This window comes from Notolepis coatsorum (assembly GCF_963971535.1).
Source record: "Notolepis coatsorum genome assembly, chromosome: 1".
In the NCBI taxonomy this organism is placed as follows: Eukaryota; Metazoa; Chordata; class Actinopteri; order Aulopiformes; family Paralepididae; genus Notolepis; species Notolepis coatsorum.
Genome location: NC_140165.1, coordinates 22,712,677 through 22,728,951, shown reverse-complemented (window position 1 = coordinate 22,728,951; position 16,275 = coordinate 22,712,677). Strand labels below are relative to the sequence as shown.

Here is a 16,275-nt window from a genome sequence, read left to right as displayed (position 1 = left end):
TCTATCCTCCCTACGACCGACCAGTGGGAGGCATAGTCGAGCAACGATCAAGACAGGGGAGGGGAGAATTGGAAATACGAAATTGGGATGGGAGAAAAATAGAAAATAAGGAGAAAAAGTGGATCAAAAACAAAGAAATCAAAACAAAAAAAAATATCTATGAATTAAATAAATTACTTGAGCCTCAAGGAGATTCAAATACACCCCCCCCCCCCCCCCCCCCCCCACCCGGACAACAACTGACCGTGACTGTAAAACTAAACTGAATGAATATGAATTAGAATTCATTTGGAGATGATCATTTCACATTAAGGTACGTTGCTATGTTATGCTGCCACAGCATTTCCAAGTCCCTACCATGTAAGACGTGCTGGACACCGTGAGATTAATAGACTAAAAAGTAGGACAAATATTGTCAGATGAACCTCCGCGGCGGCCAAGAACGTCACGCAGGGATGTGAAGAAAAAGAGATTTGGTTAATATATGGCTCCCCAGAGAGCCAGTTTGTAAACAAGCGTTCCGCGCAGGGAAGAGGTAATTCATACAGACAGCAGACAGACAGGGAAACCAGGCCAGGCCAACATCGGTGGACCAGACCATTCTAGGGTAACAGCCCTCTGTTGTCGCTCACCAACAACATAAACAAAACTGTTATGGCTCGAGGGCATCCATAAAGTTCTTTCTTGTCAAAGTGGACTCGTTTCATAATGAATCGACTTCAGATGTGCTGTGTTTTTAACTAGCAACAATGTATGTGTGCGTGTGTGTGTGCGTGCGTGCGCAAGCGTGCGTGCGTGTGAGTGAATGTTTGCATGTGCTCTAAAAGATGACTTAGCCAAAACAAATATGTCTATACAATGTGTTTTCTACAAGACGATGGAGGGGGGGGGGGGGGGGGGGGGAGAATACCGGCATTCTCGAATATGAGAAAAGTGGAGCGAAGTCAGATTTGAAGGTCCTTATTACGTTTCCAAAACAGCAGGCTGCAAACAAGTAGACCAAGGGGCGAGGCACCATTAATATGTGCCATCCTTTCATTAAAACCAGATTTTGTCGTTTATTTCTTTGGGATTGATAGCGTACTTAGTTGCGTCTTGGGTGTAGTTTGATGGGGAGCGAAATTGATGATTTTCACAGACCACTCTACGCAGTTCTGTTTTCATACTGTACGTAGGCTTTATTAGAGAGTGTAGCTCATGTCAAACATGAAACCTAAGGTGGCGATGATTCAAACCAGTCCTCTCGATTTTGTGCAATGCACTACATTCCATTTGTAATCATCTATAAAAGTAAACAGTTCCAGCTCCAAAGGCAGCTCGAGCTCCAGAATACTAGTAAATCAACTAGCTTCATTGCTATATTTCTTGGGGACTTCCTAAAAACTTGGCCTCTCACGTATAAAACCTACCATAACCTTAACCTCACTGGACCTCACGCCCCACCGTAGCAGATACCAGCTTATGCATATTGTGTGATGTATAATGGTTGTCTCCACCAGGTGATATGCCTGGGGAGATGATGTGCTTGGTCGTGTGTGTGTGTATGTCTGTCCGCAGCTAATCACGCAAACAACAGGGATTTGGATGAAACGTTGCACATAGGCTGACAGCGGGCAGAGGACCCGAACCCTCTAATATTTCTCACATTGGGCAACGTCAAGTATGTTATTCAAATTAATTGCCATCATTGTATTGCAAAGATATATGGTGCAGCCTGGCGGAGATTTGTGCTCTACTGAGCGCACCTTTCTAGTCTGTAACGTTGTTAGAATGTTGTGGGAGTGTTGAATTCCAGCCGACTCACCATGTTATCATAGGTGTCCACTGGTCGGTGGGTAGGTTTCGCAGAAGGCAACACATTCTCTACTGCAAAAAAGACAAGAGTCCAGATCTAATTAGACAACTTTACACCCAATCACATCAATGTTTTCAAGTGGTCGCATGTGGAGCGCGAAGTTTCGTTCCGACCACTTCCAGCCAAGTCTAGCAGCGCTGCTGCGTTAAATTCCCCAAGGGGATCAATGAAGGAATATCTTATCTTAATTAATTTCCAATGCAGAGGAGCGTATGCAGTGCATTACGTGCGCCTCATGGATGCATACGCTCCTCTACGTTAGATATTAATTGAAAGCAGCTGCGCTGCTAGACTCGGCTGCTTCGGATGAGAACGAACCACTACAGTTTCCAACCGTACAAATCACCATACGGTATCTGTTCTCATTCTACGGGTTCTAGTTCTACGAGCGTACGGTTTTCCATGTGCATAGAGTCCGGGTCCTCGTCCAGCGTGGTGTTGCTCATGAAGTTGTCCTTGTGCAGGGCCTCGGTGATGTAGTTCCGGAAGTCGGTGATGGTGTAGACGACGGTGGGCTGCTCGGCGGAGCTGGGGTAGTTCTTCTCCACCATGTTGTTCTGGAGCGTGATGAAGTCCATGGTCTCCTTGCTGATGCCGGCGACGTCCACCTCCAGGGTCACGGCATAGTGGACCAGGACAACCAAGCCCCTGGGAGAGAAGAAGAGGAGAACCACTGTTTTGTCAAGAATCAGGAGAATGGTTGCTAGGGTGCTCAGAAGGACTGATTCTATGAGATGGTTGATTCTTTGATTGGTTGGTTGGTCAGTCGGTTCATTAGTTGCTTGTTCAGTCGGTCAGTGGGTCGGTTGGTTGGTTGTTTGGTCAGGTCGCGTGAATACTTTGGGCAGCCGAAGAGTGCTTCCGCATTGCTCTGATTGGCCAGCGTTGGCCAGCGCTCTCCTTCGTGAATACCAGCTCTACGCACGAGCGTAGAAGATCGCAAGTCACGTGAAACACTGCAGACCACTGATTGGTCAGAAGAGAGACACGTCACTCGTTGGAGCGTCTCCAGAAAAACAGAAAGCCGCCATCTTTAATGTCTTGCATAGCAGCAGGAACAAGTGCAATAAACAAAAAAGGATACAGTCACTGTGTATTCTGCCTCATTTATTGATGAAACAAAACTGACATCAACACAATTTGCCACCGAGTGGAGAGTTTAGTCTCACAAAAAGATTGCTGACTTGTTAAGCTTGTTGTTAGCTTAGGTGCTAATGTTGTGCTAGCGTTTTAGCATGGCTATCGTACATAGCGTGATCAATATAACTCGCTATTGATTGTTTGTACTAGTAACTAATGGTTAATGCTAGTAGAATAGACACAACGTGAGGTAATCACCATCCATTTTAAACCGGTTATTACCTAATGCTAACGTTAGCAGATAGACGCAAGACTGGTAACGTTACAGCTTGTTAGCCTTAATGCTAACGCTAACGTTAACGTTAGCAGATAGACGCGAGAGCCTAGGTAACGTTAAAGCAATGAGAGGTAACGTTAGCGTTAGCAGAATAGACACAACGAGAGTCTCGTTAATGTTGTTATTGATTGATTGAAAACTGTGTTTTACTCTGGCTTGCGCCTAGCTCGCGGACATAGCTATGCTGGAGCTCTCAGCTGTACACCAGCGGCGCCCGCCTCCCCACAGGGAGACAAGTGCGTAATGGCGTATAATGCGCATGCACGCGTATTATCGCTGGCCAATCAGAGCAATGCGGAAGCACTCTTCGGCTGCCCAAAGTATTCACGCGGTCAGGTCAGTGGTTGGTCATTCGGTTGGTTGTTTGGGCAGTCGGTCAGTTGGTTGGTTGGTCAGGTCAGTGGTTGGTCATTTGGTTGGTTGTTTGGGCAGTCGGTCAGTTGGTTGGTTGGTCAGGTCAGTGGTTGGTCATTCGGTTGGTTATTTGGGCAGTCGGTCAGTTGGTTGGTTGGTTACTTGATTGGTTGGTCATTCGGTTGGTCAGCTGGTTGGTTGGTTGGTGGGTGAATTTTTTTGTGTCATAAAGGCCACATTCCTTGACCAAACACCCAACAACTGCACACTATTCCAAGCCAGAATATTATGTTTGTTTCACTGCAGTGATTACAAATATTACTAACTAACTAACAAAAATAACCAGAGAATAAGAGCTCAGTCACTCAACTAGAGAATGAAAACATGTCTTGATTCCTATTTTCTTTTTTTATTTATGTATTATTATTATTATTATTATTATTATTATTATTATTATTATTATTATTATTATTATTATTATTATTATTATTATTATTATTATTATTATTGGTGGAGTGGCTACCCATTTGTTTACGTTTTGGATTCACGGCTTGGACCTTTATCATATTGATAATATTTCTGAGTTTTGATTAGTTTATCATTATTATCATCGTTATCTCATCTGCTAAATGTATAAACCACATCTTCTCACCTAGGCCGTGGTATTGCAGCTGTGTTCAGGCACCCCGTCCTGACCTAGACACCTCATTTTGAGACATATTTTAAAGGTGGGTGTGCCAGAAAGGTGTACCTGTTGAGTTTTTACGACACATATCCACTTTCACCACTGCCTCACTCAACAGCGGAAAAAAAACAACCTCCTGTGAGTTGTATTTCCAGGCCAAAAAGAGTATAATGCTGCTCGGCAAAGAGGCATTTATACGGCTTGGGGAATAAAATGTGGCCTGCGAAGGTGGGTTTAAAGAGTCTCCCCACGCTCACAACGTGCGACTCATCCGTGAGGTAAAAGTATGAGGTGAGCGAAAGTGTCCAGCCGCTGTGGGAGACTCTGGCCCGGCCGCGCTCGCTGACAAGCCAGTGGGAGAAAATGAAGCCGGTCATAAACATTTAAATGTAATCCCATCACGGACGCAGGTGGCCGCGATGGGAGACTCCGCGGGTGGGGGGACTTATCCCACTTACGGCGCCGTGATTGGCCATTGTAAGGGCATTAGCGGGAAATTAAGGTAAAGCCCCGGCCAGATCCCTTATTTACACTGACAGGCAGGGGAGAATCTGCGTTAAGTAAAAGGGGTTACGGAAGAGTAGTGTGTCTTGATGCTATCATCAATTACAGTAAACCTAGTGTGATGGCAAACGGACTGCATTTATATAACGCTTTTATCCAAAGTTCTTTACAACTTATGCCTCACATTCACCCATTCACTCACACATTAGTCTGGATCACAGGACTGAGACTTTGGGTATAAGCTGCCATTGGCCGACTATTTCAGTTGGAATTCTCCTCCCCTTCTGCTATCTGCGATACTATCTTGCAAGGGCACCGTTGCTGCGTCCTGGGCTTGTGGGATTATTGTGATTGGTTTAATCCATTTAGACCTGAAACGCCTGCTAATAATGCATTATATAGCCTGCATATATACACACAAATGTGTTTCCTGGATTCAATGGTTTAAACTTTAAAGAAATAAAAACAAGCCAGAGTGTTTTTCCCCCCTTATAACTGGATGAAAATAGGTTCAGCCAGACCTCTCTCTGGTGCTGGCACTGCGCTAACATAGTGTGGAGAGAGGTATGGCTACGAGAGACTATACTCACACACTCACACACTGACGGCGGAGGAAACCATGCATGATGCCGACCTGCTCATCGCGAGCAGTTAGGGGTTAAGTGCGTCTCAAGGACACCCCGACAGGCTGTTCGACCAGAATCTAACCGAGAACCTTCAGATTACTGGACGACCGCTCCACCTCCTGAGCCATTGTCAGTCACTGTAGAAGCTTTCAGTGGAATTGCGTTGCTAGGGAAACAGCTTGGGCCCAGTTATTGATACTAAGCAAACACTGCAATAGATTTCGGGATGAGGTCAAGTTGAGAACATCTACTCAATGCTCACGGCAAATAAACAGACTCTATATTATTCTCATCACATGACACCATCCAAGTCCTGAACACTGCTTGGCCACGGCTGTGCCATTGTGGTGAAGTCTGCCTGTTACCCCAAAAAGAAACCATAAGAATTATTTACATATACTATATAGTAATAGTAGGCCCATTCACAGTATTCTCATGACACGTCATCGTGAATCTCCTTCCAATGTGGCACAAATGCCACAGTTGCCACGGTTATTCTGCTGAGGCAAGACCATATAATTATATAGATAAAGTATGACTATTATATTATTGCCATGTGACCTAAGAGATAAGATAAGATATTCCTTTATTGATCCCCTTGGGGGAATTCAGTATGTAAAAACAGATATGGCCATGGTAATAGCAGAAGACATACACATAGGCAATGAAATTATAGTAAAGATTAAAATAAGCACTAATCAAAGGCGCTGACAATCAGGTATATTATAATACGTTATGGGCAATAGAACACTGAATCTGAATATATACTCTGAGTAGGTGATGTAAACAGTATACACAGGTGCAGTATACAGTATCCTAGATCAGTACCCCTATTCATCGAAGTGTGACAAATACGGTCCCTGGATTCCTGTACTGCAGCCAATAAAGATTTACCTACTGTGGAGTTGAAATAGCTGAACTATACTCTTAAATCAACTGGGGTCTTGACCTCACCTAAAATGTGAGAAACCCGATGAGAGCACTGCGGGGGAAGAACCTTTTAAATCATAGGTTAAACGTGCACAACAATAATTGTATTAACTGATTGAGTGCCAAAATTGCCATCTCAGCTAATTATGTTTGGATGTTCGCCCTCATGATGATCATAAATCAAAGCGTTTCACCCAGAACTTACTGTATGTAGGACAGTTTTAAAGGAACACGCTAACATTTGGGGAAATTAGCTTACCGTCTTCTCTAGAGAGAGAGACAAGAAGATAGATACCAGTTTCTTCTCTGTGCGTTCAGTAGAAAGCTATCTGGCTGCACGTTAGCCTAGCTTAGCACAATGAATAGAAGCAGACATGACCGGTTAGCCTAGGCATTGTCCAACTAACACCTCTCCCGAAGGCTAACCGGTCATGTCCGCTTCCATTAATTGTGCTAAGCTAGGCTAACATGTAAACTGGTATCTATCTTCTTGTCTCCCCCTGAAGAAGACGGTAAGCTAATTTCTCAAAATGTTGGCGTGTTCCTTTAAAAATGGAGCAAAATCAAATCGAGATCCAGCCTCATCCAGACCCTGAGACATATGAGTATCTCATTACCAAGAGTGGGGACTCAGCTGCATACGGCTGGACTGGGAGTGATAGTTTTAAACAACGAGATGGATTTATTAGGCTCTGGCAGATGGCGACATGCAGGAATTGAGCTCGCTCTCTTGGTGATCGTGGTGATCAGCTATATACTGTATGTATACATCAGCTCGCATACCTTTGGCTCGCCAAGGGTTTACAAGAACCGTCTGTAAGTTATGTGTTGACATGTGAATGTAATAAATGTATGCTGGGTCCGAGTGCTTAGATGCTTACCTTTCAAGGTCCTTCTGTGGCCTGGGGGTATTGGAGGGGGAAAAGAAGAAATGTTGAAGACAAACATTAGACCAACACTGAGATAAATAATCCTCATCACCAACTGAGCACGTTTTATTTCATGTTAAATCATAACAGTATATTTTAGTGTCAGGTGAACATACTTGAATTCGATAACGTAGACATTCTTGAAGCCTGGCAACCTCTCAAAGGCCTCTTCGATCTAGGAAATGGGAGAGAGTTTCATTTGCACTAAGTCACGAAGGTTACATCATGTGTCTTCACTTTAAAAGCTTTATAGAACCCATTATCATCAACAACTAAACTACAGGGTAGAAACATTGCTTGGTTGCCAAGCTAAATATGCCAACGTTTGGTACCATCCAACTCATTGCCACTTAACCCTTTCACTGCCACACTACCAAAGGGTTAACCCTTTCACTGTGACAATACAGCAGGTTAACCCTTTCACTGCCACACAACAAAGGGCTAACCCTTTCACAACCACACTACAGAAGGTTAACCTTTCACTACCACACTACAGACGGTTATTTTGATGAGTCCTGGGAAACAGTTGGCATTCATGATTTAAGTACATTGTGGCAAGGTATTTGATCAACTTTCAACCTTTTACACATGTGGAAATACTGATAAATGAGACTTGGTGCAAGTGTATATCACATAATTTATGATAAACGTATTCTATCACTGTCGTCATCGGAGACGGTGCTATTCATTATAAAAAGATGTCTGACTATTACCGGTCAGATCATGTGATACTTGGTCATCTCAGTCGTAGTTACATTCAGTGAGAGCTGTGCTTTCTCTATGCCTTCAGTGAGACAAATGGTTATCGATATTATCGATTGGCCTATCTCAAACCCCCACAGGTTTGAGATTATGACAATTCTATTTCAACGGTCTCATGCGCCACACAGACACAGTGTTAAACATTGGTTGGTCGTGGCCAGAAGGCATCCACGTATCATTTAAATGCATTATAACTTCAAAAATCGACGATCACGCAATTGTGTGACATATACGGTGAGGTTAAGGTTTATAAGCTACTTTTAAGGTGGAAAGATCAATGAAATGCGGACACCTTCTAGCCACAGCCTCAAACATTCTATGGCAGCTATTCTACAGTGTACCAGCCCGCGTCTATTCGAAACCCAAACGGTTCATGCGTTTTGCGAATCTGATTGGCCACTGACGTTTCTGCTCATGTGACATGGGCGCTCAATCGCGTGACGCGCCCATTTTTTCCGCCTCGACCAGCAGCAAACTACCTAACACCTAGTTTATCACTGGTTAAGCTTAGGCGACTCTTTCGAAGTTGGTTAAGGTTAGCGTTTGGAATCAGGGCGGGCGTTCTATCGCCCTGCTCTAAGACAAACTCTAACCAACTTCGAAAAAAGAGTGCCTAAGCTTAACCGGGGAAAGAACTTGCCGTCACACGATTGGTGCGACAAGAAACATCAGTGGCCAATCAGAGCGCAAAACGCGAATGTGGAAGCATGCACCGCTTGGGTTTCGAATAGACGCGTACCAGCCAAGTGACCTGCCTCAAACCCGCCCTCTTTTCTTGATCCTCCAATCACAGCTGCTGACAAACCAGCGTTTGTCAGAGGAAAGCAACAGTTGTGATTGGAGGATGAAGAAAAGAGGACAGGGTTTGACATAGGTCAATAAGACCATTATGTGAATGATGATTTGAATGGCAGTGTTCCTGTTCAGTGCTCTGCAGCCCGGCAGGTACAGGCCAAGCCTCATTGGTCCTCATTCTCTAACGGACATACACAAAAAACGTACCAAGGAATTCCTTTGTAACTCGATTTACATACTTATTCGGCATTCTCGAACGGCTTCGTATTGTAAATTCTTTGTAGGATTTACGTAGGATTAACGTACTCGAAAAGGCATTCGCAAAATCGGACAGACCGCATTTCAGTTTAAGAATGAGTGACATATTTCATTCATATAGGAATCCAGCTATGAAAATGTTGGCCACATACGTAGACCGTTTCACGCGTTCAGGAATCCGGAGGAGGATTTCAGTAAATCTGTTGGTACGAAATTTGGTACCAAGATATTTACAAAGGTACTTAGGAACACGTTCGAGAATGAGGACCACTGTCTTCATGCTGCGTGCTACGGTGATTCCCCAGCATAGCTAGAAAGAGGCAACCAATCTGCCTCTCAGACAGAAACCTGGCACCTGGCTCTCTCTGGCTCTGTTTATCTCTCTATTTCTATTTCTATCTCACACCCTCCTCTCTTGCTCTCCTTCTTCTTCTGTTGTTTCTATTACTTCTCTGTACACTCTACATTTCCTTCATTAATGGCCTTGACCCTGACATAAAAACATACTGCCAGTGGATAAAAACCCAACGACCAGCCACGGGAACTCCCATCGATGGGAATATACCGGTGCTTTTTCCGCTTCCCGGCAGAGCCCATTTTTCCGCCGCTGTCACACCAACTCATTCACCAAAGTAACTTATAGTGAGTCATTGGCTCACGGTGCTCTTTTTAATTTTCCAACCAGGCCTTCGTCTTTGTCTCTCTCTCTATCTCCCTCTCTCTCTCTACTCAGTAGAGTAGTAGAGTCTACTGTATCTCTCTCCCTCTCTCTCACACACTCTCACCCTCTCTGTGCATAATTTATAGCTGGCAAGGCCGAAGACAACTAATACTGTAGTTCTAAAGTGTGACAATATTTAACACAAAAGAACAGGCCGGTTCTATAAACTCTAAACTTATGAGTCTGCCTTTTAGTATCAAGCCCACGGGAATGTGATGAATGTAAATCCTGTATGTTAAGGAAACGCACATAAAGTATTCGAAGGCCATGGCACAATATCTGCCGGACTGCGCAGAAACCCAGCCAAAAAACATTGAATTTGTGAGGGTTGCGGTAGTGGACCCGAGTGCAGGACAAGGGACAGGCAGGAGACGGATGGAGGGGAAGACCAACTGGTGGCTTGTTTATTGATACAGGATACAGGATCACAGAACGGGGGGAGACTAACTGGCTAAACTGAACATGGTAACAGGATAAACACTTAACACTAGGAACTGGAGCACGAGACAGACTGAACAGAAACAAGAATAGGACTGGTACAATAGTCTAGAGTTCCAAATGCACCTTTTAGTACAGATAGATGCATGGTGCCTTCTTGGTAATTCTACCACAGAGTGTTGTTTGTACCAAACGCCAGGCGGCATCTCTTTACTCTGACTGACTGAAAGCAGCAATTTGCTATTTGCAATTGAAACCATGTTATCTTTTTTTTCTTTTGCTTTTCGATTGCAAATGCAATCATCGGACACCCCCAGACTCATTAACCAGCTTTACATATGTTTACCACAATGGACTGGGCCATTGTGTTGTGTCCATAGGCTTAGTTTTATATAGGACGTAGATTAAATAGAGATTGCAGAGTAAAAACGTGTAGTTTTAGTATTATAACAGCCATAGGCTATTTCATCTATTTTTTTTGTTTACCCAATTTGCTATTCATTTGTATGCAGAAAGTGCATGTGTAGGCCAAACGCATATCAGTTCAGGAGGTCAATTAAAGAAACACTCATCAGAATCAGATCCTCTTTGTAGCTAAAAAAAATAAAAATATTTACACTTAAATACACAAAAATAAATATATTATTATTATTATATTAAGTGTCCCTACAGTATACCAAAGCTCAAATCAAACCTACACCCATGGTTGTGTCAATTGCAACACAATGGCCCCCGCTGTGCTCTGCTGCCTCTAGAGGCGTGTCTGTTCACTACAGCAGGTGCTCTGAGGCGCTGCCGTGTTAACCCTTTCACTGCCACACTACCAAATGGTTAACCCTTTCACTGCGACAATACAGAAGGTTAACCCTTTCACTACCACACTACAGCCGGTTAACCCTTTCACTACCACACTACAGACGGTTAAACACATTGGGCGCCATGCATTGTGCCCATCATTATGCCCTCTCTGCCACCGCTGTAAGCCTATGGAGATGTTTACCTTCTTTGCAGGGCTATAACTTTTTAAATATTATAGAGCTATCGACATTACTATGGCCCATTCAACATCGGGTATCTATCGTTCCGGATGTGGGAATGTTATATTTTTTCATTCATACATTGTTGTGTTAATACTGTCGAGAATAAGTATGTTTTAAGCTTTTCTGCAGTAATTCCAAAAACGCTAGTTATAGGCCCTGAAGCATATGATAGATTATCGATTGGCGTTTCTTTCCTAAACACGCTATATTAAAAAATTCAAATGTATATGATCGGTATACATTATGCTTCATCATGTGTGAAGGAAAGGGGGGGGGGGGGTTGTTTATAATTCCTTGATCGTCAGTAACGGCTTCATTTAGTATGGGTTGATATATTGATCAGACTGATTGCAAACAAAGAAATGGACAATCAAGCTGAAAGTAACGTTAGTGTCCTCTTACCGTTCGCCGATGAGACTGGAGGAAAAAGATCCCAATTATTTGACGTCGATCTGCTAGATCCATTTCCGGTTTGTATGACGCAATAAACGCCGAAATCATATCGATTATTGCATTTCGAAAGCGATCCAAATGCACTCGAGTGTGTATATTGATCCACGCCACAATATATCTCTGGCGGAGGAATTTCCTCGATGCACCGATCGCCACTTCCGGTTTGGCGTGAGTGTAACTCGCCCGACCATCCACCAGGCGGCGGTATTGAGGCGTTGCAATATCAGAACAGGGTCCGGCTGCGATCCGGAGGGAGGCTGGATGAATTATGAATGCCATGGCAAAATAATTAAATATTGATCCCAAACACGTGATACGGCGCTGTTGGCGTGCAACGCATGGCGGGCAATAACGATTTACGCTGTTCTTGGCGCACTATGTGTTAACCGTCTGTAGTGTGGTAGTGAAAGGGTTAACATTATGTAGTGTCGCAGTGAAAGGGTTAACCGTGTGGTAGTGAAAGGGTTAAGACAGCGAGGTGATCCTTTCAATCCGGAGACCACTGTAACTGAGCTGGACAGAGACGGGTAACAGGAACAGATTAGCCGACAACAACTGACTGACCAGGGGACATGACTAATATACACAGGGGACATGACTAATACACACAGGGGACATGTCTAATATACACAGGGGACATGACTAATATACACAGGGGACATGACTAATATACACAGGGGACATGACTAATATACACAGTTCCGCGCCGCTAACATGGCAGCGGTGATACACATACGTCTGTCTCAAGACTTAGTCCTGCATGTATCAACAAATGCACATGGTGTGAATTTATGTGTGCCATTATTACTACCAACTGTAATAATTGTGGAATATTACTATAATGAGCTGTATGTGTATGAACTAGGGATGTTCGATATTGGCTTTTTTACCGATATCCAATATACCGATATTGTCCAACTCTTAACACAATGGGGACGAACAACGTATATATCCGTGTTTCGATTCCACCCGTTGTGGACAGAAGCACGGATAAATCCGTGGCAGGTTGTTATTGCTTTTATTCCATTTTAATAACCTATTCAAGGTCGCCGAGCGGCACTGCAGATATACCCTACTCTTTGAATTCGAGAAGGTGCAATACCGGCCAGATCCTCTTAGGGGCGCTATCGCGATAATGCAGTGTTCCCTGTGGCCGAACGGTGGACTATTTGTTTTTACTTTCAATTGAGTTTTATGTTAGCTCGATTCTGGATCTGCAGCCTGTAGCTTGGATTACGTTTTGCTTCGCAGATTTCACCATGCAATAAGGGGATTTATCATCAGCCAATGGACATATCGATCTACCAGATGACGATCGATAAGGGGTCAATGCTCGGGGCGATCCCACCGGACCACGGTAAGATCTTTTTCACGTAAAGTACATCCCGATCGGGCCTTGTTTTGATAGCCATCCAGGCGTTCGGCCTATGAGGCTAATGAGGCTAACGCGGTTATCGGTAATCAATAATCAGAAACGACGTCCCCCGCCCCCCCCCCCTTTCATGCATACATGCGTGAGGATCGTGCCGATCATATGCAGTTTGCGTTTTAACTGGAGCGTATCTATAACCGAAATGCCATTGGATTTAACGTTATTAGCCATTAGCCCATTATCTCGGCTTCCAGGAAATATACTAGACCAAATCCGGTATAATGCTTATATTCACGGCGCTATAAAATGAGAACGTATTGATGACATTTTTTTTCTTTAAGCCATTTTGAAGGGACGGTTTATGGTCTCAATTCACAATGAGAATGGACAGATAGCAATACTATAAAGTATAGATTTAGCTCTACAAGCAGCCCCACGTCTGTTTACATTTCCCGGTCCTCTTGAGATTAATTAGACTCATCCTAGTGGCCGCGAAAGTGTTCATTTCCGATACCGATATATGCAGGGTCCCCCCCCCCCCCCCCCCCCCCCCCCAAAAACAGAATAATTTCAGGTAATTAACATTAAAAGATTATTATAATTTTTTAACCGATACCGATAATTTACGATATCACATTTTAATGCCAATATCGGTAGGCCGATAATATCAGACATCCCTAGTATGAACCAAGCATCACACTGTAATGTACCTGTACTTTATACGTGACAATAAACTACTACTACACAGGGGACAACGAGACACAGCCGGGTGGACGGGACACCTAACGACGTGGGAAACACACGGGGGGACATCTACTGGATCTGCAGGGGGAAGCACAAGGAGAGCGAGGTAAGAGGGAGAGACAGACAGAGAAACAGCGGCTGGATGTCACAACCGTGACGGAAGTATGGACTGAATTGAGTTGAGTTCACAGCAGCGTGAGCTAATCTTTATCTATAACAACTTGGATTATGTTAGAGATGTGCGCAATTTTTTACCAAAAAGGTATTGATAATATCTATTATACTCGTCATCGTCGTATCTATATCGTCATATTTATCGTTGTCCTATCACCACCCCACCATGATCACCATCATCATGATCATCATGATCACCATCATCATGATCATCATGATCATCATCATCATCATCATCATCATCATCATCATCATCACCATCATCACCTCCACCACCTCCACCACCACCATCATCACCTCCACCACCATCATCATCATCATCATCATCATCATCATCACCATCATCATTATCATTGCCACCACCACCTTCTCCACCTGCATCATCATCATCATCATCATCATCATCATCATCATCACCACCACCACCACCACCACCTCAACCTTCTCCACCTCCATCATCATCAGCACCACCATCATCATCATCATCATCATCAAGGAGTGTTTTTTTGACCATACCCTCCTGGTGAACTGCCTGGCCAGCTGTTGGTAGTGGTGGGAGGCGGGGTCTCTGAGGACGTCGTTGTAGGTCTCCCCCGTCAGCCTGATGCTCAGCTCCACCACCTGGTTCCTCGTGGGCCTCAGAGGCTTCAGCAGTTTGTCGTCGATCTCATTACCAATCTGGAAACACAGGAGACAGACAAAGGGTTTTCAGTTGGATTTGGGTAGATCAAAAGACTGGAACACTCAACTCTACAACTTTTAAAGGGGCTAGGTGCAAGATTTTCAATGGTTTGCAATGAGGACCATGTACGCTGAACCACAAACAACAATGTGCAATTAAAAAATATTTATCCAACATACAAACTAACTTCGCCATGTTACAAAGAAATACCACATTATGTGCTTTAGAACCAAATTTAGATATTTTGCTGATATGCTAGCATGAAATGGCTGGTACGTACAAATTCCTCAAGTTGTCTAGTATCCAATGGCACCTCACTGAAATCTACTTTGTGTGCCGTGTGGAGTAAATTGCAGTGAGCCTCAGTCAGCTTGTACAGACAGGAAGTCCACCACATTGACTTTGCATTGGTTTATGGCTAACTAGCTGGAGCTAGAATGAGGAACAGCTTGTATTGTGCTGAGAAAGGACTCGAAATTTGAACTAGATCCCTTTAAGGTGGGGCGTACGGTCCAGTGAGGTTAAGGTTAGGGTTATGGTCGGGGTAGGGTTCATACAGGAAATACTACCCACTGTAACAGGAAATAAACCTGGGCTCATTTAGAACATTTATCTTGTGACATTTTAAAACGTTTATATTCTCCTTACCACGCTTTCCTGCTCCTTCTCTAAACCAAAGCCATTATTTCCGAGCACATCGTCGTGGATCGTCTCTTCAGGCTCTCGAAAGTTACCATTGTTGACCTCTTCGGTAACCTCTCCTGCAGCAGCCCCCTCTGGAGTAACCTCCGGAACGGTCTCTGACGTGATATCCTCTGAAGATTCTGGAACGGTTTCCGACGGCGTCTCTGGGACGGTGGTTCCCTCTGCCATGGTGGGTTCGACCTCTGCTGGAGCATCTCGAGTGGCACCTTCGCTTGGCGGAAGGTCTTCCGCTGCAGTCTCTGGGGTGACTTCTGCATCGAGTTCAGATTGCACCTCGACGTCAATCGTCTCCTCTTCTGCGGTTGCGGTATCTGTGGTTCCTTCTAATTCAGCCTCTGGTGGTATTTCCTCAGTATCTTCGGGAATTACAAGAATCAGTGGAGTTATGTCTTCCTCGGATACTGGAGTCGTTTCTTGAACAACTTCAGGGACAGCATCTTCTGTAATATCCGTCTCTGTAACTGCTACTTCTGGTTGGAATTGTTCTGCAACGTCTTCCTCAATTATCTCCCCTGTGGTCTGTGTAGCTTCTTCCGTAGCAGCCTCAGTTAGTGTCTCTTCTTCTGTTGTTTCTGCAGCTTCTTCAGTAGCAGCCTCAGTTAGTGTCTCTTCTTCTTCTGTTTCTGCAGCTTCTTCAGTAGCAGCCTCAGTTAGTGTCTCTTCTTCTTCTTCAGTTGTTTCTGCAGCTTCTTCAGTAGCAGCCTCAGTTAGTGTCTCTTCTTCTTCTTCTTCTGTTGTTTCTGCAGCTTCTTCAGTAGCAGCCTCAGTTAGTGTCTCTTCTTCTTCTTCTTCTTCTTCTTCTTCTTCTGTTGTTTCTGCAGCTTCTTCAGT

The 16,275-nt window shown here is 44.1% G+C and overlaps 1 protein-coding gene across 1 annotated transcript in view; it reads right to left on the bottom strand.

Annotated features, from left to right (window-relative positions):
• The window catches only part of LOC311226616 (interphotoreceptor matrix proteoglycan 2-like), a gene marked incomplete at both ends in the record, with an annotated part of 29,576 nt that extends 13,964 nt beyond the window's left edge, over positions 1-15,612 (bottom strand). The window contains 6 exons of the mRNA XM_084312034.1: positions 1,805-1,866; positions 2,250-2,503; positions 7,253-7,273; positions 7,417-7,475; positions 14,574-14,735; positions 15,388-15,612. Of these exons, the coding sequence (XP_084168160.1) occupies positions 1,805-1,866; positions 2,250-2,503; positions 7,253-7,273; positions 7,417-7,475; positions 14,574-14,735; positions 15,388-15,612 (783 nt within the window). The remainder of the gene's footprint in view (positions 1-1,804; positions 1,867-2,249; positions 2,504-7,252; positions 7,274-7,416; positions 7,476-14,573; positions 14,736-15,387) is intronic.
• Between the last annotated feature and the right edge of the window lie 663 nt (positions 15,613-16,275).